Source organism: Hesperophylax consimilis, chromosome 14 (assembly GCF_061612785.1).
Source record: "Hesperophylax consimilis isolate HC1 chromosome 14, BYU_Hcon_1.0, whole genome shotgun sequence".
NCBI lineage: Eukaryota > Metazoa > Arthropoda > Insecta > Trichoptera > Limnephilidae > Hesperophylax > Hesperophylax consimilis.
In genome coordinates, this window is record NC_142849.1 from 20,268,140 (window position 1) to 20,294,493 (window position 26,354).

A 26,354-nucleotide genomic window follows, 5' to 3' on the forward strand; every position below is an offset into this window, starting at 1 on the left:
ATGTATTTATTGCAGTTTATTACGGCATATTTACCAATGTTTTAAATTAGATCAGAAAATTCTATCGTTTCAATTAATTTGTGTGAAAACCGCACAAGAGCCGTCCTAGCCAGTGGAATTATGGCATCCCCAATTGGGGTATTTTGTGAGGCTGAAGTTAGTTGGGATAGGGAGGGGGAGGATATGGGAAAGACAAAGGTTGAAGTACATGCATATGCAAATCTAATAACCATAAAGACTTAAGTCATTTAAAGCAACTTTTGGATTCTACATGGTGGTCTTTTACTAGGGCAATACTGAAAGCATCTACCGCCCTGCAACTTGATATTATATATTTTTTCTTTCATAAATATTACAGCATCCGTTGTTGAGGGGTAAGGCTCTAGACTAGTAAACCGGAGGTCGCGGGTTCAAATCCCGGTGTGCGTAAGTAAAATTTAATAGATTACTTTGTGATATTTCACAATTTACTGACCAGAATTCATTTCGAATGTTGCTTGAAATGACTTTGACCTTGTTTGGTGACCAGATCTGAATAGCCAGGTATTTCCCCACCTCCCTCTTTCCCATCTCCTTACCCTCCCCACTACTTTTAGCCTTACAACATAACAGTAGCGGCTCGTGACTTTTGGGTCTACTAATAATTGAAATATTATCACTTAAGTACACCTAAAATTTAGAAGTTTTATTACTCCAACATACCCCATTTGGGAATGTCATAGTCTCACTGGTTCCAGATGATTAGGAGCAGTTGGGACTGTTGTGGTGTTTTCACATAGAAAAATCAAAAACAGGAATATCTGGGGTTACAGTAAAAAATAATTTACTTCACGTTTAAGTTTTAAAAATACCTTATTTTTCACTATTTCCCAAAAATTCGTTTTATCTCGAACCCCTCGACATACAAACGAACCCATTATTTATGGTAAGGCAAACACTACGATTTAACCCTAAATGTAAATATACTATATAAAATAATAAATTAGGAATTATAATCTTCACTTACATCTAAATATTCACATAATGTTCGAAATAACATCCGCACCTAGTTAAGTAGTGCTAGGTTTTTAAAACTTAAAAAATATATATTTATAAATATATCCATCATTTACGGACCACCCTGTGCAACAAACTAGCTACGCTGTAATCGCCAATCGCCAGTCGAGATTCAGAATCGAGGAGTTATGCTCGTTATCGGCCCGCCTTCCCTGTTTTGTATGGAAAAAGGCGCAATATTATCTAAATTCATTAGAATATTAACTACGACTTTATTTATGAAATTATTTTGATAATGACTTCTGAAACACTTTGAATATACTCCCCCCTAATTATTACTAATACAAATTATACAATATTATGCCATTAACATCCTTTAATAAGCAAAACAAATTGGGGTCCCTAGTGACCCCCCTTCGGATCTTATGTGATTTTTTTTTCTCCGGGACGAAAAGGTTAAAGATAATTAAAATAATTCATCTTTTTACAGATTAAGTAAGCGTGAGGAAATTAAGGGTACAATATATCAAGAAAAATTTAGAAAAGTAGTTTTTTTTAAAGACAATCAAATTAATATATATTTTTTACAGATTGAGTAAGTGTAAGAAAATTAGGGGTACAATATATCATTATCCAATTTTAGGGACTTAATTAACTTTTTGAATTGTTCATAATTCACAGTTTCGGTATTATTATTATGTATTTTTGATTTTAAATGTATAATTTTTCTCATTAAATGTATTATGTAATTTATATTTCATATTATAAAATGAAGGCCTCAGCACGGGCAAGCCACCCAGTGAGGCCTACATTACTGGAAAACTTGAATTGTAAAAAATATTGTACCTAATAAAAATAAATAAAATAAATAAATCTCGTGTGACGTTACGAGACGCCATTGCACACGTTTTACAAGAGTTCACTTTGCAATTCATAACTTCGTCAATTTTGGAGATATCTAAAAACTGCTTTTACTGTCATCAATAACTCGTGAAATATAATATATAAACATAAAATAGGAGACAACTTAATTCCAATTGTTTTATAAATATACATTTTTGATTTATTTGTATGGTTAAGTGAATTTTTTTAGTTAATGGTGTAATGGAATTACCTGATGTGTATTGAAGACGGTGTGTCTGCAGCCCACTTCGTCCAGCGCCATTTTCCATATTTCCTCGCCGTACTCGAGCTGGAAAAATAAATAAATAATAAATTACCTGCGTTAAAATTGAACAAATCAGATTAAGACCATTTACGAAATAACTTAAATCTATTTACATACTACAAAAAAATATACAATGCAGTAAAGGTTTTTTAATGAGAATACCGCACAAGAGTCCAACTGCTCCCAACAGTCTGGAGCTAGTAAGACTATAGCTGAAAGTAGTAGGGAGGAGAAGGAGATGGGGAAGAGGAAGGCTGGGAAGTATCTGGCTATTTATTGATCTGGTCGCCAAATACGGCCAAAGCCATTTTAAGCAACATTTCAATTCTGAATGGTGGTCTATCATCAAGGCGATACTGAAAGTATCTGTCACCCTATATTGTTATTGTTAATCATGCTATTTTTTTCAAAATACCTTATCTAAGAACTACCCCAAAAATGTGTACCACTATCTCTAAATCTATTTAGAAATTGAAAAGTTGTTTCTTTGTCTCAAAATTTTGATTTTCAATCAAGATTTTCGTTATTAAATATTTAATCTTCATTTTCGGTTAATCTTCCGGTTGAGTTAAAATTAATAGATGTGGGTAAATGAGATGAAACATCACAGGGGTAATTTATTATAATTAGTTAAATATACAAACGCAGAGATAAATTAATATACAGGCAAACTGTTTTAAAGAGGACATGCTTGAATGAATTTGTACACACCAATAGAATGCCCAAACAAACTCGGTGCATATATAACATATTTAGTTTTTATATAAAAATATATAAATTACAAACAATACAAAACAAAATGAACCTTTGTATATCCAACTGGGAAGGATTCCTGTTTCAGGAGAGCAAAATTGTGTATTTAGTGTATAATATTCTTACAATGGAATGGCGATGCTGTCAAAACAAATTTTAAGAACATTGTTGATTGCATTCGAAGTGACAGGATGGTTTCTTTATCCTTGAAAGAATCGCAAAGATGTAATTCATTACCAGGGTCAATTTGTATAACATTAGTAATTGCATTCAGAACAGATGAATGGTTTCTTTCGGGACATCACAAGTCTGAGATTCTTTCCAGGGAATTTTGGAGAACATTTACAATTGTATAGTTAGAATTTACACATTTATAAATCAGTATAAGACATATAAATCCTAATAATACTACTTATAATATCTTATAATACAACTTTTCCACTGCGACAACTATAACACTATGTATCACTCACCACTAGCGCGATTTCACCGTATTGTCAATAGAAAAAAACTTCGTGATAAAAAATATTGCTTTTTTATTGAAAATGGCTCCAAATTATTCGTATTCCTGTTAAAACGGGGTTTTAGGCCACGAACGAATGAATTTTACATTTGTAAAATTTATTTGTCATGATGTCCGAAAACGTGTTCGTAAAAGTCATAACATTTTTGCATTTCGTCCAGATATATTATTAAGACCAAATATGAGGAAGCAGCTTACAATCCCGCTTTTAACAGGATGACTTATAATTTCTATACATCAGCATTACTCGTTTTACACAGACCTTTTCGATATGTTTAAACTCTTTCCGCCCTACATCAAAACAAACATTATTATCAGTTATGAATATAACTGATATGTTTCTGTATAAAGTTTGTAAAATGTTAAGTGCTGCTTTGGGGAGACCCTTTGACCTTTCCAACTGGTCTTTCTTGGGAGGGATAGATTCGTACGTCCGTAACCCTGGACATACTGATTCCTATCCACCCATCATGCCTTTTTCTTTACCAGAACTTTCTCTCCTTCCTTTCCTTAAAAAAACCATCCACACAGCATCCCCAAAGATGACAAATTATTTTCCTTAGGGCCTCCTTAATGTAAAAAAGTGCACATATATGTACGAACTGTTTATTGTACATATATGTACGAACTGGTACGTTATTTCTGTATAATGCTTGTATTTTCAAAATTCAAAAAAATATTTATTGCACAAAAAGAGTACAAAGGGTATAGCTTGTAGTTTACATCCTATTTCTTCCAGCTAACCCATTATTTTCGACATTATATTTGTAAATGCCCTACGGGCGTTCAATACATGGATAATAATTGTATTTAAAATAACTATTTTTAGTACTTTTAGAAATAACCCGTTTAAATTCTGGATATATTTACACATCATTATGTCCATATTAATATGGTAAAGTTTTTTTTCGTACTCATAGCTTTTTGGGTTAACTGTAAAAATTGGACGAACAAATAAGCTATATCCTTTGCACTAACGTATTTTTTTTATCCTTTCAGTAGACCACTCAACGAGTAAGTGTCTCTTTAAAATGATTTACCTGTACTTTGCTAGACACGTGTTCTTAATATTCACAAGACATAATATATTATGTTCAAAGGAATTTCGGAAATCGATGCTTATTCATGACAACCAATTAAAATCATTCATACATTTTGATAACATTTAATACCTTAACATTAATTATACATAATATCATTAAGACATATTATTCATTTCATATTTTTATATCGGTACATTTTTCTGTTAAATGTGAACTTTCATGGCAAAATTTCTGTCGAAATAAGCTTTTTTGCTTTCTCTTTTCCTACCTATATTATTTATCATACAAAAATATTATAAAGAAAACAAGTCTAATTACGATGTCTAACAGGAGAATTTCAGACCTGATTACACAGTCATTAACAACATAATTGACAGTATTGCCATCGCAGCTACTATTAAATTCCATGTACCGACTAGGAACACAAGACAAAATGCAACATTTTTCTGCAATACATACTGTTTCGTCACGATGTTTGGTCACAGGTGGGTTCCTTCGGCTATCCAGCCAACCACAGATACAGGGTTCAAACCATTGGATACGCGCTCGATTGTACTACGTCAAGATTTGCAATGAGTCATTGAGCGACTTCTGCCTCCTCAACACGTGCGAATACAATACACCCTTAACTGTGTTCTACTTAACATATCGAAAAGTTCCAAGCTCAGTAACGACTGATTATTACGTCAGCCGTAACCGCCGTTAAAACGTAATAAATTGCAACAAGTGATCGCCGCTTGTGTGTGCATTGTTTAGTGTTTTAAAGCGAATTGTAATTTTATATTACTGTTATAAGTTTTATCAGTTTTGCATTACTTCATGCTTTAAAAAAAATTTGTATAATTTTCGATAGCTATATATTATAATATTATATTCTGTACTTCCATATAAAAGCCCAGCTGAACGTAAAATCAAATAAAATAAAATAAAAAAAAAAACAAATTAAAAACAGCCACTTTTAATAAACTTAATTTATACTCGTAACTAAGTCTAAAATACATAAACATTATAGTTTTTTATACATTTATTTTTGAAACCTATTATACACTATACAGTCAACAGTCAGTTACATAGTTTTGAGGTACCCGATACCGTTGTGTGAAATTTATTAAAAATAAATTGAAATAAAGTTTTACTATATTTGTACCTCCTATTTAAACCTATTATGATAGATGTCGGTGTTATTTAAATGATGAATTAATATTAAATTTGACGAGCACATTCACCAAAGAACAACTAAATCCCATAAGATTCATCAGAACATGTAAAGCTTTTGAAAGTCGCTTTCACTCACGAGAAACTTGGAAATGTTGATTTATTCAATTATCAGAGGTCGTCTGGAACGTCTCTCCAATATGAACCCATATAAGGTATCCATGTGTTAAATATACAGAATATAGTTTTTAGTAATAGCACAGTAAATTCACAAGTAAATTTTAGAAATATAATATTAAAATTAATAAAAAGGCTTCTTTGTCATCCATCCTTTGATGTTTCAATAACAGACTGGTCCATAATACTGCAGTTGAAAAGATCACCCGCACAGATCTCCATTACTTTTTTTTTCTTTATTCCTACTCGAGCGATTTTTGGCAATATATGACAAGTTTGCAAAAACGCTTTGAGCGATCGCTCGCCATAATGTGCCAAATCATTAGAACCTAAAAATATGAGAAAAACTGTGAAATCTAGATTGATTTGTCGGCTTAAAATCGCAGTAAGTAGGTTCATATTATGTTTCCATATGAATATTGTGAGGAATGGTATTAATTAAATAATATATATGACACCAATCGCTCGAGTAGATAAGATAATAAGTTATGGTACATAGTTTTTTACATGCCTTTCAACTACAATACCGGGCACATGCTCGTATTACGGCAGTCAAAATATGTTTATGTAACTATTTATAATGTAATACATGTTAATTGTAAATACCCTATTTTATTAAACACAATGTATTGGTATAATGAGGAGATCTATAATAGGTCTATGAGTCAAGCAAACTGCACAAGTATAAACCAACCTAATAATTTAATTAAGTATTTTCCCTGAATTAAAATTAAAAAAACTTAACTTGTTGTAAGAATGTAAATATAGTAGCAGATTAGGAAAGATCATTTTTATAATTAGAATTAAGTAGGAAAAAAATAATAATTCAGCAAATTAACTTGACTTAACTGATACTGGTTTAAATATACGTAAGATAAAAGGTGGGGCAAGAATATTGTCATAATGCGAATGTTCCATAATTTTTGCAAATGGCGTCAAATGTCATTGTGTTTTGACGTTTATGTTGTAGACAGATAGATTATTAGTTGACAATAAGCAATGAAGCATTCTGGGAAGGAAAACGGTATGAGGGGTGGGTAAGATTCTAAGAATCGGTACATGCAGGAGTGACGGACAAATTTATTTATCAACGGACATCGTCCGAATTACAAAATAATAACACGAATACAGTAAAATGAAAAATACAGGAGTAGACAAAGATACATGAAAGCAAAGACATAAGGCAGGTATAATATAAGAAAATAAAGTGACAAGTCGAATCAAGCCGTGGGTCAGGACCACGGGACACTTATAATATTCCGTCACTTGTTTAGCGACCGGCAAAAATCATTCAGAATTATCCCAAAAAAGTTAAGGTTTTGACTTGAGTTGACCAGTCTACACATTCTGGGCAATGGTGAATGATATCCATAATTTGTCGAATGATAGTTGAGGAAGAGCTGTTCATTATTTCTGAGTCTTTGCGAGGGGATATTGAAGGGAATGAGTTGCAGTAGAGTAGGTGAATCAATAATACCATTTATAATTTTGAAGAAGCAAATGAGGTCATTTCTTTCCCGACGGACTTCCAAGGGAGAGAGGTTTAGACAGAGGCGGATTTGCAGTCTTGGCCGCCCTAGGCCCCAGACCATGTAGCCGCCCCTTTCTCAGTACCCATCATATTGACCAGGAGTATCCAAACTTTTATATCGTATATGCCTGACATGTTAGCTGCGTTGTCATAAGATTGCCCTCGGCAGTTTGAAATATCGATTTCCAATTCAATTAAAGTTGAGGTTACAATATTTGTTATTTGTTGTGATTTATGGCCTGTGTTTGGAATGAACATGAGGAAACGTTCTACAGGTGATCCATTAGGCAGGACATATCTGATTACAAAAGTGAGCTGGTCTACGTGAGATATATCCGGCGTCGAGTCGATAATCAGAGAAAAATATTTCGCTGTTAATATTTCCATTACAATTGTCTTCAAAACTTTGTTTCCCATAAGCCGAATGAATTCTTCGCATATTGTTGAAGAGAGATAACTCGTATATCCTGAGCCTGGATTCCCACAGCGTGTAATGTGTTTGGCTAAGAACGGATCGAACTAAGCGATAAGTTCTAATGACATCATATAATTTCCATTGTGAAATGAACCAAATTTCTCGTCGTGTCCTCTGAAAAACAAACCACGTGATGCAAGCGCTTTTACACATGCAACTACTCGTTTCAAAATGTTTCTCCAGTAAAATATTTCTTCATCTAATTGTATTGTTAATGCGTGGTCAATGTGACCTGATGTGTTGCTTCGTTCTTTCATAAGCAGTACAGATAATTTGTGAGTAGGCGAATTCTCATGGGTCGATACTCGGTAATTGGAATTTTTCCAATCATTAAAACCTTCCTTTCTATCAAACTGACTCTCCCCGCCATTAAAAAGAAGACAAGGTCCACAAAAAACATGTCCAGTACTTTCGGAATAAATTAGCCACTTTCGCGGAACTTTTTCGCCATTTAGAAGCTGACGTTCGAATAAATATTCTGACAACTGTCGCACCTTATCTTTGTAAATTCGCAAACTCTTTGAAAAATCATTTTGAATGTTTTGATTAGCTCCGTTCTTACAAATGTAATCACGCGTGAACTCGTCAATTGTCCATTTGGCTGGATCGTCGCTGATTTCGCACAGTTCCTGGTCCGGATAAAGCTGCACTCCTGGTACTAGTGGAACATCTTTGGCTTCTTCCTGTAATCCACTTGCCACATCGATAAAAATATCTGCACTTGAAGACACTAAAGAAACATCAGTTGATATAACACCGCTACCACTTGGAACGTCGCATGTTGGATCAATGACATATGGTTTTCCAAAGAAATCGTCTAATTTCCGCGTTTTTTTAATTACATCCTGTTGTTTATTATCTTTTTCTTTAGCTCGCTTGCGATACTCAGCCCCACTTAACCTTTTCTTTCCATCCATATCTAATTATGCGAAATAACACTTTTTACGTGAAGTATCGTCCACGTCCTGTAAAATATTTTGATTTTTGTTAATATTGCAGTACATACACGTCGCGTCGCGAATACCTTTAAGAAATTAGAAAAACGCTCGTCAACTCGCTGCAATTGCTGTACGCACACTGGCATACTGACAACTGCCGGCACTGACTGCTGTCGCCTGTCGCGAACGGGTGCGTATTCCCAATCCCTACGCGGGTTTGTTCCTCTGGAACGATTTCGGTCGAAAAATGGACAACGGACCACTTTCATTTTTCTGCGATTGATTTCGGTCCAAAAATGGACCACATTTCCTACCATTCGTAAAACATTTATTGTAATTATTTTAAAAAATTTCTTGGCCAGCCGTTTATTTTAACACGGAGCTATTGAAAATTGTCACAAATCCGAACTCCGTAGGCTACTTTAGAACAATGCTAAAAAGAAATAAAAATCCTTTGCCTCTTAATCCTATTCCTACGTTCCTCCACTCCCCCCCTTATTATTGTATTATTTTATAATTTCTGATTTATTTATTTATTATAGCTTTTGTAAGGTTATATAGGTCCATTCCAAATTGGAAAGTATGGCGAGCGATATGCTGAAATACGCCATCCCACGCATATTATAGCTATGTGTGTGAACACGCTATTATGAATAACAATACCTAACGCGGTTTACTAGCACACTAGCGCAACTGAATCACGGTAGGGATTGGAAATACGCGAGCGGGCGAGCGACGGAGCATGATAGGTGTGTTGAGGGCGGCTGCGGGGCGCGCTGTGTGCTGTGTGTGAACACGCTCTTGCATATCGCTATTTCGTACGTACAATATTTAGGAAGTAATTTCTTGTTATCATCTGTGACTTTTTTGTCACGATTGGCCGCCCCTAATATCTGGCCGCCCTAGGCCCGGGCCTACATAGGCCTAAGGGCAAATCCGCCTCTGGGTTTAGAGTTAGTTCAATTTCATCATATGAGTATTTGCCCTTTTCTAATACTAGCCTCCTAGCAATCCCTCTTAAGAACCGATGTTAAACAGATTCAATACGTCGAATGTGGACAACATAAAAAGGAGACCAGATAACACAAGCATATTCAAGATGGGGGCGAACCAAGGAGCAGTAAAGAGTTCTAAGAGTATTTACGTTTTAAGTCCGAAGTGATTCTAGTGATGAAACCAAGTAGTTTGAGGGATTTATTAAATCCCTCTCGCTATATAAAGAGATACCAGTTGGAGATATCAAAGGGTCTCTACAAACCAGCCTCTCCCGATCCGGCACACCACGCAGGTGGTGGGAAAGCGTATCCTGATCACACCTCACCCACTGAACCGGGCATCCCTGCTAAATCACCACTGCTAAATGTAGCCACTTGGGGTGACCTAGGGCAGAAGTGTTGGTTATCCAATACATGGTTCCCGGGGCCATACCCAAACTTGCCTCCCAAATTCTGTAATAATATCCTCCCAAATAATATAATAGTGCTAAAATAATGATTTATTCTAAACATAAAAGAAAATATTTGAGGTAAATATATTGCGGATTAAATATTGGCCTGTTAATATTGTTCTCCTTTCCTCTCTTTGATCCTCTAGAAAAGGATCTTCGAATTAAAGTAATCTTGAACAGCCAATATATTGTAGAAGCTTTTTGTCCATAACGATTGTTCCGAAATGAGAGGATAAACTTTTAGATTGGACTGCTTTGTGGAATTGATTAAATAACTTTTCCGGCCAGAAAACCAGTCCACGACTTACACAAGATACCACGAATGTTTATATTAATTCTATATTATGTTCACTGAGGTGCCATCATTTTCAAAACTAACTACAATTTTAGTAAATGGAAATAACAAAATCTGTGTGGCTGATACGATTCATTCTATTGGTTTAAGGAGATAACTGTCTTAGTTGGTCGATAGGGTTAGTCAAAATAAGCTCTAACTAAAAAAGTTTATTCAACCTTTGGAGCTTGCTGTAGGAGAGATATCAATGGGAGATACAATTAAGGAGATTAGTGTCTTAGTTGGTCGATAGGGTTAGTCAAAATAAGCTCTAAGAAAATGAGTTTATTCAACCTAGCTTGCCGTACTTTTCAAATTACCAAATTATTTAATTATTTTGTTATTTGTCACTTTCTGGCCATAATCAGTATGTTTTTTGAAGTTCTTTGTAAATAATAAAATAAAATAGATCCCAGGAACTCGTAATAAATTGTACAATTATATTATTAAAATAATTTTAATTTAATATTTACATTAGTGTTCTTAACATTATGGATATTAATATAGAGCATAGAACACCTAGAAATGCCTAAAAAGACCATTGCGAAGCGTATATAAATGTAGTACAGCTTTACCAAACAATCTGTGCAGGCGGAGGAACTAGCAGACAAAGGAACCAAGTTTTTTTGCACTGCTACCCCAATTTCTACAGTATTGACGCTCCCGACCGCAGTATCTCAATTGCTGCGTATTATGTAGAAGTATTGATTTCATCTGTAATTTTAAAAATACTACTTCCTAATTGGTAGAATGCTAAGCATCCATTCAATTTCCATCCGATAAATTCCCGATTTCAATCATTAATAAAATAACCCTAAGAGGTTTTACTTTATTTTCCACATTTACTACTATGACTATCTCTAAAAATATTATCACCGAAGATCATTTCAATGTAAAAAATCAAAATAACGAAATTCGTCAATTAAATAATGTAACGTCATAAAACGTTAAATTGTACATTGTTGATATACACTTATATTTTTAATATTCTTAACTCCTTAAATTATTAATAAGGATATTTATATAAATAATGTTCATCTCGATACTCAGCATCTCTTTTAAACACAAGCGTCTGCTTCCATAAAGGAGAAACATCAAAAGAATTCAAAAAAAATTTTGAAAACTAATTTTTATATATCATTATTGTTAGCAAATATTATTATACATTGTAAACTGTTTAATTATTACATAATAAAAAATAAAAATAAATAAATAAATAAATAAAAGCAGATAGAAGTATGTTATGAGCCTGTCTCTGTATTGTGTACTCTAAGTAAGTTCAATTTGTCTTTACGAAAATTTTTCGAAAATCGAATTCCTTTTTTGGTAGATAACAAATAATATCGTTTGCTTGTATGGGTCCCAGGATTCAATAGGTCTTATGCAAATTGGAGACATCCGTTTTCTTTCATCTGTGTATAGATCACACTTCTAGAAATAATCTATTCAGTGATCTACGTCAATATTGCCTGAAGAATGAAGCCTTAAACGGCACCCTCAGCGACGATTGGGAGACGTTGGAGCCTTATTACGAAATATCCATCACCAATCCTTCCACGAAAGGGATGAAGAAAAAAGAAAAAGAAATTGGAATGAAAAAAAAAAAACTAAACAATTGACAGACATCGCACCTCGGTGAACGAGCAATGTATTTTTTTAAATCAGTATCATCAAAGATTGGTGAAATTTTCGCCTTTCGCGCACAAAAAGCACTTTAGCTAAGTACCTTGTTTAGCTTTTGTAGAGCTCTGTTTTGTACGCCTACGCTTATAAACCGAAACACTGTAACTTTATGTCCACTTATGTTTAGAGCTTTAACGCCATTGAGATTATATTTCACAAAAATGATGCCATGAAAGTAAATGCAGTGCTGTAGGTAGCTTTTATCACTCTTTAATTTTACACTTTAATGCTTCCACTCCCCACCCTCCAATATTCACGCTGGTTTAGTGATATCTACATACTTAGTACATAGTTAGTACAAAATGAGTACATAGTTGATTGATTTGCTTAAAATATGTCTTTTTTTTCATTCCACTATCTATTCCCGACACCTTAAGCATAGATGAAAATCTCAATTCTAATTCCGCTGTTTGCTCTAACGCCGCATTCGCTTCTCTGTTTTTCAACAAACCGCAAATACAACCACGTGGATTGTTAACCCCACGAGCATTTTAAGATCATATGACATTTACATTTAATTCAAGTATTTTTATCTTTTTCTATCATGCGGACATATGTATTTTTTCGATATTAGAAAGAGAAATATTTTTTCTTCTCAGTTTGTAACAAATACAGGGTTTCAGGGGGTAAAGTGCGATAATTTCAGGGGCGTGACATGATTTTAGAAGTCAAAAAGATAAATAACTTCCTTTCTAAATTCTGCTGTTTTAAGGTAGTTTTTAGGTAAAAAAAAATTAAATTCTTTTTACGGGAAAATAAATATTCTTCCATGGAAAAATATTTTTGTATGGGAAAATCAACATTGGAATATCGAAAGAAGTTATTTACCTTTCTTACTTCTACAGCAGTCGAAAGGGCAGCATTTGAAGTGTAAATCAATTGTGATTTAAATAGTATTTTCGGGCCTTTCCATCAATGTTCAAGTATTTATCAACTAACCTGCTGTTGGGAGCGGTTTAGTGCATTGTATGGACCAAAAAAAAGGAATTTGATTGCAGCAATTATATATCCGATAAACCCATATTCGATGAATTACTGAGAAAGAAGGTTATTGAAAAATTAGGAAAACGCAGTTACAAAAATGAAAGGAAGACAGATCTAATGCGATTGTGTAATATTACTCAATTTACAAACAGTTTTTATATATTTTTTAAAATTTAACAGATATCACTCACCGCCCCAGGTCCTTATTTGTTAAATTGCCCTAAGGAAAAATAGTATGCAAAACTCTGAAGATGGCCGTGAGAGGCTGAAACTAGTCCGGTTAAAAGTGGAACAAAGTCATAAATTGTTTTCTGAAGGAGACACGGTGGTGTCTGAAATTAGTCATCTTCGCTTTAAGATTAAGGGCAGTGCAACCGTGTAAAAGTTGTTTTACTGTCTTGAAGATGACATAGTTGCAACCGAAACTAATTAGACTTTGGAAATAGGGGCAGAATAACACTCACCAGTGTGATATTTAATACCAAACGTGTTTGATACACGGAAAATGAATATTTGTGCCAAAAGCCATAAAGTAATAATTATATGGTGTATCCATATGTAAATAAACATTTTTTTTTTTTACAAAAATGTTTTCGCATTAAATTATAAATGTCAAAAGAACAATATTATACATTATGTAAAAAACTATAAAACAACATCAGAGAACATGTAAAGAATGCCTCTGAAATTGAATGAAAAAATTTAGTACATTTTATCAAAGAGTTTTTTTTTGTTGATTTTATGCCTTCTGATTTAAGCTAGTAGTCATTAATGTAATCATTGTCAAACCTCAATTTTACAATAATTATTCACAAAAAGAAAATTTTGTGTGTTTTTTTACCAAATCATAACGGAAATCAAAATATTTGAATCAAATATATTTTGTGCCACAATTATCTTACTCATTATTTTATTTAGAAAATGTTCGTATTGCCTAAATATTTGTTTAGAATGTTTTTTTTAAGAATAAAGGCTGTACGGTTGTCTCCATTAATGTACTAAATTCTGTCTTTAAATAATTGGATTCAATGTAAAACTAAAACATGGCTAGAATTTTCTTTAACATTAGAATAAATACCCAAATAAAAATTATCATTAATTAAAAAAAAAAATAATTTATCGAAATTTCACTTTGGGAGATTCTTCCCTTTTCAGAATTAAGAATTTCATGACAGAATGGAGATATTTCAAATATTCCTAATGGGGACGATTTTCCCTTGTAAAATTCCTTTGAAGAAAAGGTATCATAATTAAAAACGTGACGATTTTAACCTGCTAACCTACTTATTTAAATAAATGCTACTTCGAGATAAGATGTGAATTTGGTACGTAGTACGATACTTGTTATAGTATAAAGATCGATCAATTAAATTTTCAGGCTTGCAAAAATATTAATTTGATACAGTAGCTTGCGGGCTGAATAAGGGCAGATGCATCGACTTCAAAGTTTATACTGCTTCAGTTATTTACCTATATAATTTGATTAATAAAATACTAGCTGAAGCACTGTTAAAATGTATTCAATATAACACTTTAACCTGATTTATTTATAACTATCTCAGGGATCGCTAGTTCAGGCCATCTCTCAAGGAACCATCAAAATGAAAACACTTTACAGTTATACCAATATACCATTTATTTGGCAACAAAGTTATTCATATTATTACGAAATTATCTTAAAACTATTGCGTGGAAAAATTGTATGTTGGAAGTTACTGGCTCATTACGTTGCGTTGCGTGGAAAAATTGTATGTTGGAAGTTACTAGTTCATTACGTTTTTTAAAGGTAGTACGTATGTAAATGTTTTAAGGTTGTGAACCGATGTGAAATGTTTGGGTTTCTTCTCTCGTATCATCGCATGGTTAATCCTGCAAAGTTTAGAGTCAATCTGCATTCTGCCTCGCAGCTATGTGTGGGTGATCCCCAGATCGTCTCCGACTCCCACAACTGAAGTCCACGGCTCTCTGAACTGAAGTGATGGGTCCCCGCAACTGAAGTGCCCGTCTCCCGCTCTGTTTCCTTCTTCCCCTTCAGTTTCATCTCCCACCCTCTTATTTCCCCCTCGTCCGTAGTTAATTATTCCTTTTATGGGCACGATTTTTGCGTTAGCGCTTATCCCCTCTTATCCATCGTCGATCACCATATAAGGTGATTCTATATATTGCACTTGAACAAGACATGTTTTACACTAGATGTGGTGGTGAGTCCTCTATGATTTTTAGTCATGGGAATGCTTGATTAATGGAGGATATGGGCAAGTCATAACACTACCCAGGTTTTATTCTGCTTCAAAGGGTGGGAAAAGAGGTTAGGGGAGGTTTCCGAAATGTCATGTACATAGTGACCTTCCTCTAGTTTTGAAAGAATGAAAATTTGATCAATCTTGTAAAAAAACTATAGATTTGAATTTAAAACAAACCATAGATACTTTTCTTTATATATTGCTGTATATACATTTATTGAGGTGTTGTAGTTTTACTAAAATGTACAGATGTGTACAAATAATATTATAAAGTAATACTGTCATTTTGACTATCCTTAAACGAGAAATTTTTAGTCAAACAGTCAAAGTTTATGTATTTTGTAAATTTTCTTACTTCATTAAAAAAATTAAAATATAAATGTGGATTTTTTTAATGAAGAAGCAACTTCCAGAAAATACTGATGTAAAGAGAAAAACTGAGGTTCTCAGGGGGTTAGTATAATGGTGCTGGAAAATGTTTGAGTACCTTTTATTTACCGAGTATTTTTCCTCACAAAACTAGGAAAAAACCTAAATGTAAGAACTAGAATAATCATTTTTATTTTCTTGTTTACATAGATGTCATAAAATTGCCGGCAGTATAATTTACTAGGCTTTGGTCATTAAAGAGAAATTAATTATTTACAAACGAAATTTTAGGTCGGGTTTCAATAAGAATTGGTTTTTAGAACATTGCGCAATAATTCAGAAAATCTCTAATAGTAAAAAATTGTAAAACATATAATTTATTTTTTTAAACTTTATTATGTATCTATTGCCTGAATATCAGTAAAATACACAAACTTAAAAATAAGCTCAAGCTGTATACAAAAAGAGGGAAATTTTTTATTTATAGCTATTTTAATCAAAGCTGTCGGTAATCATCAGCTGAAAAACATGACTGAGATTCTATAAAAAAAAGGCGAAAGCAAAATTTTAATACCTTTTCAAAATCGCCGGAAACAAATGGCGGTTATAATTTTCCCGCATTTTCCGCGGTTTTGTCTTCACCGCCATTGATACTATTTGAGTTTCCATTTACGGTTTTAATTTGTCGCTCGCGAACCAATTATTCACGTTCACTTTTCTTTTGTGATAATTTGGTAAAACTGCTAAAAATATATAGGTGTGAGTTTACTTTTGTATAAAGTTTCTTTGGTCTCACAAGTTTTTATCGTGATGAAAATTATTTTGGTAATAGTTATTTTCGTGATGAAGACCACATCTCTGATATTCGCAAGGAAAGTATTTTCTTGAATAAAATTATTTTGTTTATGAAAATTATTTTTTTACATGTGAATGTTACTTTCGCGATGAATGTTAATGAATTAGTTTTCATATTCGGAATTTTAAATACCTTATTATAAATCTTAATCAATTTCATGTTTCTTAATACCAGTTATTGAATTGTTGATGAAAGTTATTTTTCTGTGAATATTTCTTTACATGTGAATGTTACTTTCGCGATGAAAGTTAATGAATTTATTTTCAAATTCGGAATTTTAAATATTTGAAATTGATTTTTATTCACCTATACCTTACGTTATAAATCTTAAACAATTTCGTGTTCCAAGTTATTGGATTGTTGATGAAAGTTATTTTTCCCAGTTTCCCAGTAATGTTTCCCATACTTTAAATAGTAAAAACCTTTTTCCTTTTAATTTTTAGTGAGTTGTATTGTATTTTTTTACAAGACAAAATAATAAGTCTGAGGACCTAGATTGTTTGCGAAGGAATAACTGGAGTAAGAAATAAATAAAGCTCAGGTTTGTCGAGGTTCACATTCCTTCTGGACCAAGGGCAGGATCCTAATTGGGATAAATGTCTCAAGCGGGGAAAGTTTGCGTAGATCTAAATTAAGGCTGCACGTTCAACTAAGATTTGTGCGACAGACAAAATAATCTGTTAATAAATAAATATAAATATTTTATTTTCATACCGCGATAGAGCCGGTACCTCTTACCAAGTGCATTTTTTTAATTGGTTTAACTTCCATCATTAAAGTACAAATTTTCAATTCCTCCAACTTCCATCATTACAGGTAAAAAATTTTTAATTCCTCCAACTTCCATCATTACAAGTGCAATTTTTTGATTCCTCCAATTTCCATCATTTTTTTTTTTTATCAATATAAAGTTTTTTTACAGGTTTTTTTTTTCGATGTCTGTCTCACTAGGATAAACCTGTGTCGAGAGAGACGTATTTGATAAATGAATTAATGTTTACATATTTTTTGATACATAAAATATTTCATTACATTAAATGACATTGTGAAAAAGATACAAAATAATAAATAATAATAATAAATGATAAATTTGTTAATCAGCATCTGGTTGGAGTACATACTTATGTAGGGATTTTTATAAAATTTTTGATCATGGATCTGTCTTGGCTGATGATCCAAGACTTGATGTCTGTTTTATATGTCAAAAAAAATTCGTTCAGTCTAATGGCTAGTGGGAGAGCATTATATAGCCTTGTTGCAAAATATCTAAAATTTCTCTGGCCAAAAGTTGTTTTAGCGAAAGGGATTTGTAAGAAATTATGTCCTTTGGTTCTAGTATCACGAGCAGTTTGGATATTGTCAAAAGTAGTTTTGTGTGTGAAGAGGTATGTTAGTATGTTTTTGGCATAAAGTTGCCTAATGTCCACAACACAGATTTTCCTAAAGATATCATCCGAACTGCTTGTGATTGGTAGTTTGAGGATAATCTTTATTATAAGTTTCTGAGCTTTAGATATTGGATCAATGGCGGCAGCGTTTGCTCCTCCCCATGCTATGATACCATATTCTATTAAAGATTGACAAAGTGCATAGTAGATTGTTTTGAGCTGGCTTAGGTTGAGAAAGTTGCGAGTTTGTCTAAAAAAGTAAATGAATTTTCTAAGTTTGTTTGCTGTAGTGGTTATATGTTGTTTCCACTTTAAATTGCTGTCAAAAATAATACCTAAGTATTTAATTTTAGTTACCTGTTCTAAATAAAGGCATCATTACAAGTAAAATATTTTAATTCCTCCAACTTCCATCATTACAAGTACAAATTTTTAATTCCTCCAACTTCCATCATTACAAGTACAAATTTTTTATTCCTAGAACTTCCATCATTACAAGTACAAATTTTTTATTCCTCCAACATCCATCTTCACCAGTGCATTTTTTTGTGTAATGATGGAGTACTCATCTAGCAAGGGATTTAAAGTGGGGAACCCTCCGAATTTTTCACTCGGCCACCAATGGGTGATTTCATTGAAATAAACTTTTAAATCGTATAATTTACTGGTATATAGTTAATTCACTTTAAGATCCGGAGTTTTAATTAAATACTTCGGCACGTTAAAGATTACGAGTTACCTTATTATCGTGAGATGATTACAATGAATATCTTGTCTGTTCTGTATGAAGCTCTTAGTTATTCAACTCGAACTGAGCTGCCGGCCTGAATATCGGCTAAGGAGTGGTGTGTTCTTAACGCAAAATTAACCCTTAACTGATTTCGTCATCATATATTTTTGAACCACTCTGTTCTGTATAATATAAACAATGTCAGCGGAGCAGTGTAATATTTCCCTTCGTCAAGTAACGAGGAAAAGCTTTCGCGTTTTAAGAGTTTTTGCAAAAATGAGATGACATTGTTTTTTAATATTGCTGCCAACATGTTACCCATCTCCTTCAGAGTTCAAGACGGGAGAAAATCTTGTGAGAGTATCTTGCGTCAAAATAAAACATGGGTGTCTATCAAAATATCCAGGAATTATTCATTTTTTAATATTCTCAAGAGTTTACATAGGTAAAATGCGAGATTTAAGTGGTGAAAGTATAAAATACTTATTACATAAATGAACGCCAAAAATTATCTGCCTAAACTAAACAATATTTTATTTGTATTTAATAGTATATGCAAAAACAGTATATTTAAAAACTTTTGTAAAACAAATTATTAATTATTGAAGACAATCAATCCTGGGTTCGAGTCCTAGATGTGACCGAATCCTTTTCTGATTTTTCTGTTTCAGATTTTCGTTTAGAAATCGCTAATATTGTCTTCAATAATTAAATATTACAATTTGAGGTTTTACTCAATAAAGTTATTCCAAAAAATAAATAACAAATTATTATTAGCATTCGCTTAGCATTAGCAGTCGCCTGAAATTTCAATAGAAATTGAAAAAAACTCCCGAGTAAAAATAAATGCCGCCAACGGGAATTGAACCCGCACCTTCTGATGTCCGGTCAGGTGCTCTGGACCACTGAGCTACGTCGGCTTATTCCCAACCCGCCAAATAATTCAATATGTACAAGTACTTCAATCGAAAATTACTGCTTATTATATTTTCAACAACCAAATTTATTTATGTAGGAAAGGCTTTGTTAGCGCTGAATTTCCCACTAGATTGCGTCGAGATTAAAGTATATCTACACTTGTTGGTGAAATATTTCGACCAGTTTTTTCTTTTTTAATTATTTTTATGCGTGACAGCTATTTCATCTTTTAATTTCATTGTTTTGCAAAACACGGCAGATTTTTCTAAGAAAACTGTATATTTTGAAAAACACAGTAGCACTTGTTCGTAAATACAATGTTTTTTTAAATTTTAATTGAATTATTAGATTGTTGTTTATAAATATTAAAAAAAAACTAGAATAAAATTGAGTTCTACAAATTAAACTGTTATAAGACAACATAATAAATTGTACACTAACACAGCCAAGACTGTACGTGATAAGAGAAGCATAGACCATGGGGTAAACACATCTTTTTCCCGATAGCCTGAAAACGGAGATTCGAATAAGTAAATTAAATAAGTTAAATAACTTACAATTCAATTCATCAGCAAGATATCAACAAACTATCAAAATTCCAAAACTTAATACAAAGCACACACAAAATACCTATCTCTATCTAGGTATAACATATTTTAACATCCTTCCATTATATCTAAAAAATATTGAAGATATTCAGGAATTTAAAATTAAATTAAAAAATTACCTAAAACTACTATAAAAGTCCATATCTTACTCTTATTATTATTTCCTTCAAATCTTGAAACTGTATTATTGATAAATCTTGCCTATTTCTTACTTATCCCTTTGATTTTGCAAATATATTATTTACTTACTTACATGATTCCATATAATTGAGCTAGGATTCACTCACCAAACATAAGAGCCTCGTCTCTTATAGTGAGGAAAAGCTATTTTTATTTACCTTGATAACACTGTATAATATGTATAATTGTATATTTATTGTAAAAAACATACAAATATTAAATAAAAATAAAAAATATATATATATAAAAAAAAAAAAAATTAAAGAAAAAAAACTGTTCGAACTTAAGATAAGTGAACAGAATTTAATGTAAAGTGATTGTTATGATAAAATGTTGTACATCATTGCTATACTGTGTAAAATTATTATTCTTATGTGTGATTTAAGTGGTAAGTTAGAAAGGGAAATATTAATTTTACTTTAACTATAAATAGCAACAAAAAAAAACTTGATAACAAATTAACTAAGTCAATACTATGAGTGGCGAAAAAACTAAATAAGTATATACGTGTTAAGGCGAAGCTTCATGCTAAATCATTATTTTGATTAATCTTTACAACAAATTGGTGTACATTATGAATACCAAAAAATATGCTTTAGATAAATTGAAGGTTTTCCTATCGTTTTGTTTGAGTAGAATATAAATAAAAAAATAAATTACTAAATAAAAAATATAAATGTAAACTACTAAAAAATATATTTTTTCAATAGTAATGTATGAACGCGTAAAGGAAACAACTTAAAAAATACAGTATTATAGCTAAGATTATCTATGTCAGTTTCACTTGATTAACTTTTTTGCTTTCTTATAAAATTATATACAAAATAAATAAAAAACAGTTTTGTGCTTGAAATCGAATGTTTCTAGACACCGTTTGTCAAGCGATTTTAATGCCTATTACCTACAATATAAGGTATACGAAGAATTTAAACATTTTTGGCTTGCAGCTTCCTCTTAAGAGAGACAACATGCATTTTTTTAAAGTAATAGTCTTGCATAATTCTTACTACGTACAAAAATTGCAGTCCCTTTGGCGTCGTGGAACCTGAGAAAATGACTTTCAAAGTTCGAACACAAAACTTGCATTTATGCCCGTATGGTTGACGATTTGTCCATAAATGCTACTTTATGCAGATTTTGTCGTTGATTCCACTTCAGACCAAAATTCTTGGTAAGATTTTAAAATTTTAGTCGATTTGGCGCCATAGAGCCCAAGAAAACGGTTTAAAAAATCGCCTTGCATTTATACCCGTAATAATGATTTATTATTTAAAATTATAATTTTTGTTACATGTAGCTCGTGGAATCGAGGTAGTCGTTAGCCTCGGTTAGCAACGTCGAACAGTACGAGCACCATACTACCAACGGATGACCGACTTCCATTCTCCCTTTTCAAAATTAGTGCCAGTGAAAAAATGTTAAAATAAATCGTTTAATAAAATAACAGTTTTTTTAATAAAAATATACCAATAAGTTTAGAGGAATGTCGACGATTATATTATATCTATACAAGTGAGGAAGGTAATGCGAGCTGCAATATCTATTTTATGTAAGCTTATTGTATCAGAATTTTGAAATAAACATAGATTAATGTTGGTGTAAGTTTCTGACATCCTTTACAATATGAATTTATGTACAATATTAGAATTTATAACGCTTTAAAGATTTCGTCCTTCCAGGAATAAACGTAAATATTAAACTCAACGCATATTGTTCTATGTTTGTTTCTGTAACGTAATACAATATAATTTCCAAACAATAATCTGTTTAAGTTAAAAACAATCAAAGCGCTGTGTAAGTTGGCGAAGTGGACGAAGCGCTGAGTTTGAGTTGAGTTGAGTTCAGTTGAGTTGGGTTGCAGAAGTTTCTCAGGGCCATCCCCTAGATTGTTGGTCACAGCGAGGTTTGTAATTAACAGTAATTAATAACGTTGATTAGCGACATTCTTAACAAATTGTTTCCTACCCCGAAGCAAAGTGGCCTTTTTTAATTACTACGCAAGTGATCATTTACAGTTATTATGCCAATTTTCTAAAAAAATAGAGATTACGTAGCTAATTCTTAAGTTTATTTATGGTTTAATTCCTAAATTTAAAAGTAGGATATTAATTTATTAATTCGTCAAGAGTTTAAGTTTGTAATATAAAAATTAATGTATCCCAGCTCCATGGCTCATTATTGAAAATACGGTGTGAGGCTGTAACAGAACTCTGATACCACAGAAACAGTCTGCATTTCTCTACACCGTATAAATTTAAATATTCTGTTAATCGGCTAAAAATAAATATGTAAAACTAAGCTATTCATTTTGTTTTTTTTTCTTCTCGGTTGTCTTATACAGCAAAATTTCATATTTTTTACAAATGTCATATTAATTAGAGCATGCTGACGACAGCACTTGTTGAATGTTCGGTCGTTTTAGCCGTCAAAATGTTAATATTTGTGGCCAGACGAAAAGCTTGTGACGTCACGGTACACGCAGGGCGGTACTGCACACTGCCATTCGAATCATGAATTGTACTGGATCGTGTCTCGTGTGATGCCACGAAACGCCATTTTTGCATACGTTTTACTCAAGTTAACTTTGATTGCTCATAACTTCATTTTTTGCAATATAAAACAACTAATTTTAATGTCGTTATTAACATCTTAAAGATTTCTTCTACTTCTGACCTGACTTCAATAGCTAAATGATATGGTGTAAGAAATATATAGCATACAGGTGTAACAGCACGTATCCGAAGGATTTCAACCAGCGATTCCAGAGCTTATAGAAGTGTGGCGTTGAGAGAACAATCCGTAATTGTCTTATTAATAATAAACAGCTCGACCTACTTAGGTACTTGCAAATTACTACCGATACTACCGAGCTAATCGTAAACAACGCGACCTACCTACGACAATACGTTGCGAGCAAGTCTGGCACATTACGCCAACTCGCTAGAAGATTCTAGCCTATCGCCTATGCGTAATTGCAGCGCCACCGAAAGTTCCAGAAAGGCCCAGACTGAGCGAGTGGCTCCGATTTATTTGCGAATTCACCTACCTAGTGTTGCCGTCGGCTGTACAGTATAAATAAGCCCGACGCAGCGAGCAGTCAGTCAGTCATCAATCAGCCGTCAGTTTAAAAGTCTCGCGAGTGATAATCCGCGCACCTTTGCGCGAAGTACAATATTCCCGGCTCCGCCCGGTTTCAACTATGGACTCCATCGGGACATCATCCTAGCGCCTTGGCCACCGTCCCTGGCCAGCGCTACAACGGATTACAGCGCCCTGGTTCCAGCGCCTCTGACCAGTGCTTCATCCACGCACCGTGACCACCACGAGGACACGCAGCATCCTCACTGGTCTACGCGGCTCCCGCTCAACCACCTACAAGGTCCACCGCATCTTCGGCCTTCCCGTCAGCACTGGAGTACTGATTCCCAAGATTGCCAGTGCCTGACAGTCAACGAGTCTGGTCACCAGCGCCCGGCTTCGACTCACTGACCCGCGCTTGACCAGCCATCACAGCCTGCATCCGGAGAATTCAACACCAGTCCTACGTCAACTCTCACACACGGCAAACTGACTCAAAAATAAACACTGTGACCTTCACGACCGACTTTCATTTCGTGCCTCTCATCAGATCCCCAAAGAAGTATAAAATGTAAATGTCATTTTGTAGTCCGATGATTTTTTTTTCAATTAAAAACACTACCACACGCTGCCACAGATCCGCTACACATCACGATGGAGCGCGTGATACGAATGATACTTAGTGTGTCACGTGACCCACTAAGCTGTACTCAGTGGCGAGGTGTGATGAAATTATTTTGTGTTATGTTGTTTTTTGTTTGAAAAAAAATATGACACTGGACAGAAAAATGAGATGTGCGTTCTAATGCTCAGGAATCACTAGTTAAAATCCTCCGGGTACGTGCTATTACACCATGTATAATCAGTTTTTTTCTGTCAATTCTACCAGGCGTATGTCAACTTTGATACATTTACAGGAGCTTGTTTATGGGCCGGAAATTGTCGGTGGTCGTCAAAAGTGACAGCGCTTGTTGTTAAGGACAGTGACCGATGGCAAATGACAAAATTAATTACAGATCGCGGAAATAATTAATATTGTAAGCGTCAAAAAGGTGCTCGACGTTGAAATGCTTTCCGCTAAATAGAGCTTGTTGAAGATGGATGTGCATGGGGCCTTTACAACTCTTCACACCAGATTTCGTTTGTTATGACGTGCTTTGAAAAATTCAAAATTTGAAATTATTTTAACTATGAAGACAACATTTATTTAAAAATATACTGGCATTTAAGTTAGAAGGTGATTTTTTTTTTTTAATTGACTTACTCCTTATTGCACGAAAACTATGACAGCCCCAGTTTGCAAAATGATGTAGGCTAGAGAATGTGTAGGCGTAAATATAAAACAATAAGCGTGTAAAACTAATAAAGTTTTAATGAAGTCAACGGAAGTGAAATCAAGACATTTTGTTAAGTTCATATATTTATATAACATCCACTGTAACGGATGTAACAGTAGTGGATGTAACAGATACTAGACACATCCATCTTGATTAATTTACGCCAAAACGGCAAAATACTGTACAAACCAACTCAAACGATACACAATACTCGTGCCAAAAATAAAGAACTTCTCCAAACTCCTTTTGCTAGAACCACCTTTGGGCAAAGACATTAAAAAAAACACAGCTTGCAAACTATACAATACACTACCAGCCACGATTAGACAAACAGAGTCAATGACCAAATTTAAACATGAAATAAAGAAATGGATAACAAGTATTGGGCGTCCCATTATCGCAAACATCTGTAAACCAAATTACACGTAAACAATAACAACAATTCAAATGCAAAATAAAATATTATAATCAATAATTTTATAAAAGCCCCTTTTGTAACTACGTCCTCCAACTAAATGCATTTATTTTTCAAATACATTTATAATATTTTCGTACCTGTACCTACACTTTCTATTATCTCTCTATTGTCTCCATAGTTTAAAGTGTATACAACTTTGTAATTTGTATTTAGATTTAGTTATGCATGTAAATATGTAAGTATCTGAATACGTCTGTCTCGACACAGGTAGTGAGACAGATGTCGAAAAATACACGTAAAAAACTTTATATTGATAGATAAATAAATAAAAAAATAAAAAATTGAAAAAGCCGATGGGAGAAGGTTAAGTTCGTTCTTTGGAAAAGAATATGGAAAGTTTTGGGGTTTCTTAGTAGACGGTGATTGATATTGATTTTGATTGTGACCAAAGGGAAAGATTCTACATCGTTATTTATAATTTTGAAAATAAATTTGCTGTCATTTTTGTCACGACGTTCATTTAATGTTCCTAATTTTATATACGCGTTATATATAGTCGACTAGCAGCGTGGACAAGCCGGTTCTATATGATAATGCACTAGTTAGTCTCTTTTGAACTGATTGGACCCTTCTTTTGTGAATGTCATATGTTGTTGGGGAAATCTGGCTACACAGATCTGATCTATAGATAGGAGGCACTGAGAAAAATGATCCTGTTGAAAATGTCAATGAAAATTGATAAAATATTAGTCATTCAGAATATATCGAGAACACGTATTATTTTCCTAATAAATATCAATATCTGTAATCAATATCAGTATTTGTAAGAACAAGTATTCCGCTGTCCTCATAAAACACTCGCTTTTAACTGATACTTTTTTAGGAACTCTGTCATTTCATTTGTAAAGGGCCGGCACTCCCGTTTTTAACAGGAAAACGAATAATTTTACCAGATTTTGAAAGGCTATCCGGCAATTATTATACCATCATCTGTTACTACGAGTTCCGTCGGGTGTCCCCAC

At 33.2% G+C, this 26,354-nt stretch overlaps 1 protein-coding gene across 1 annotated transcript in view; it reads right to left on the reverse strand.

Annotated features, from left to right (window-relative positions):
• The window catches only part of LOC149418033 (soluble guanylate cyclase 89Da-like), a 215,621-nt gene that overhangs the window by 64,578 nt on the left and 124,689 nt on the right, over positions 1–26,354 (reverse strand). The window contains exon 2 of the mRNA XM_089639623.1: positions 2,111–2,188. Within this exon, the coding sequence (XP_089495749.1) occupies positions 2,111–2,188 (78 nt within the window). The remainder of the gene's footprint in view (positions 1–2,110; positions 2,189–26,354) is intronic.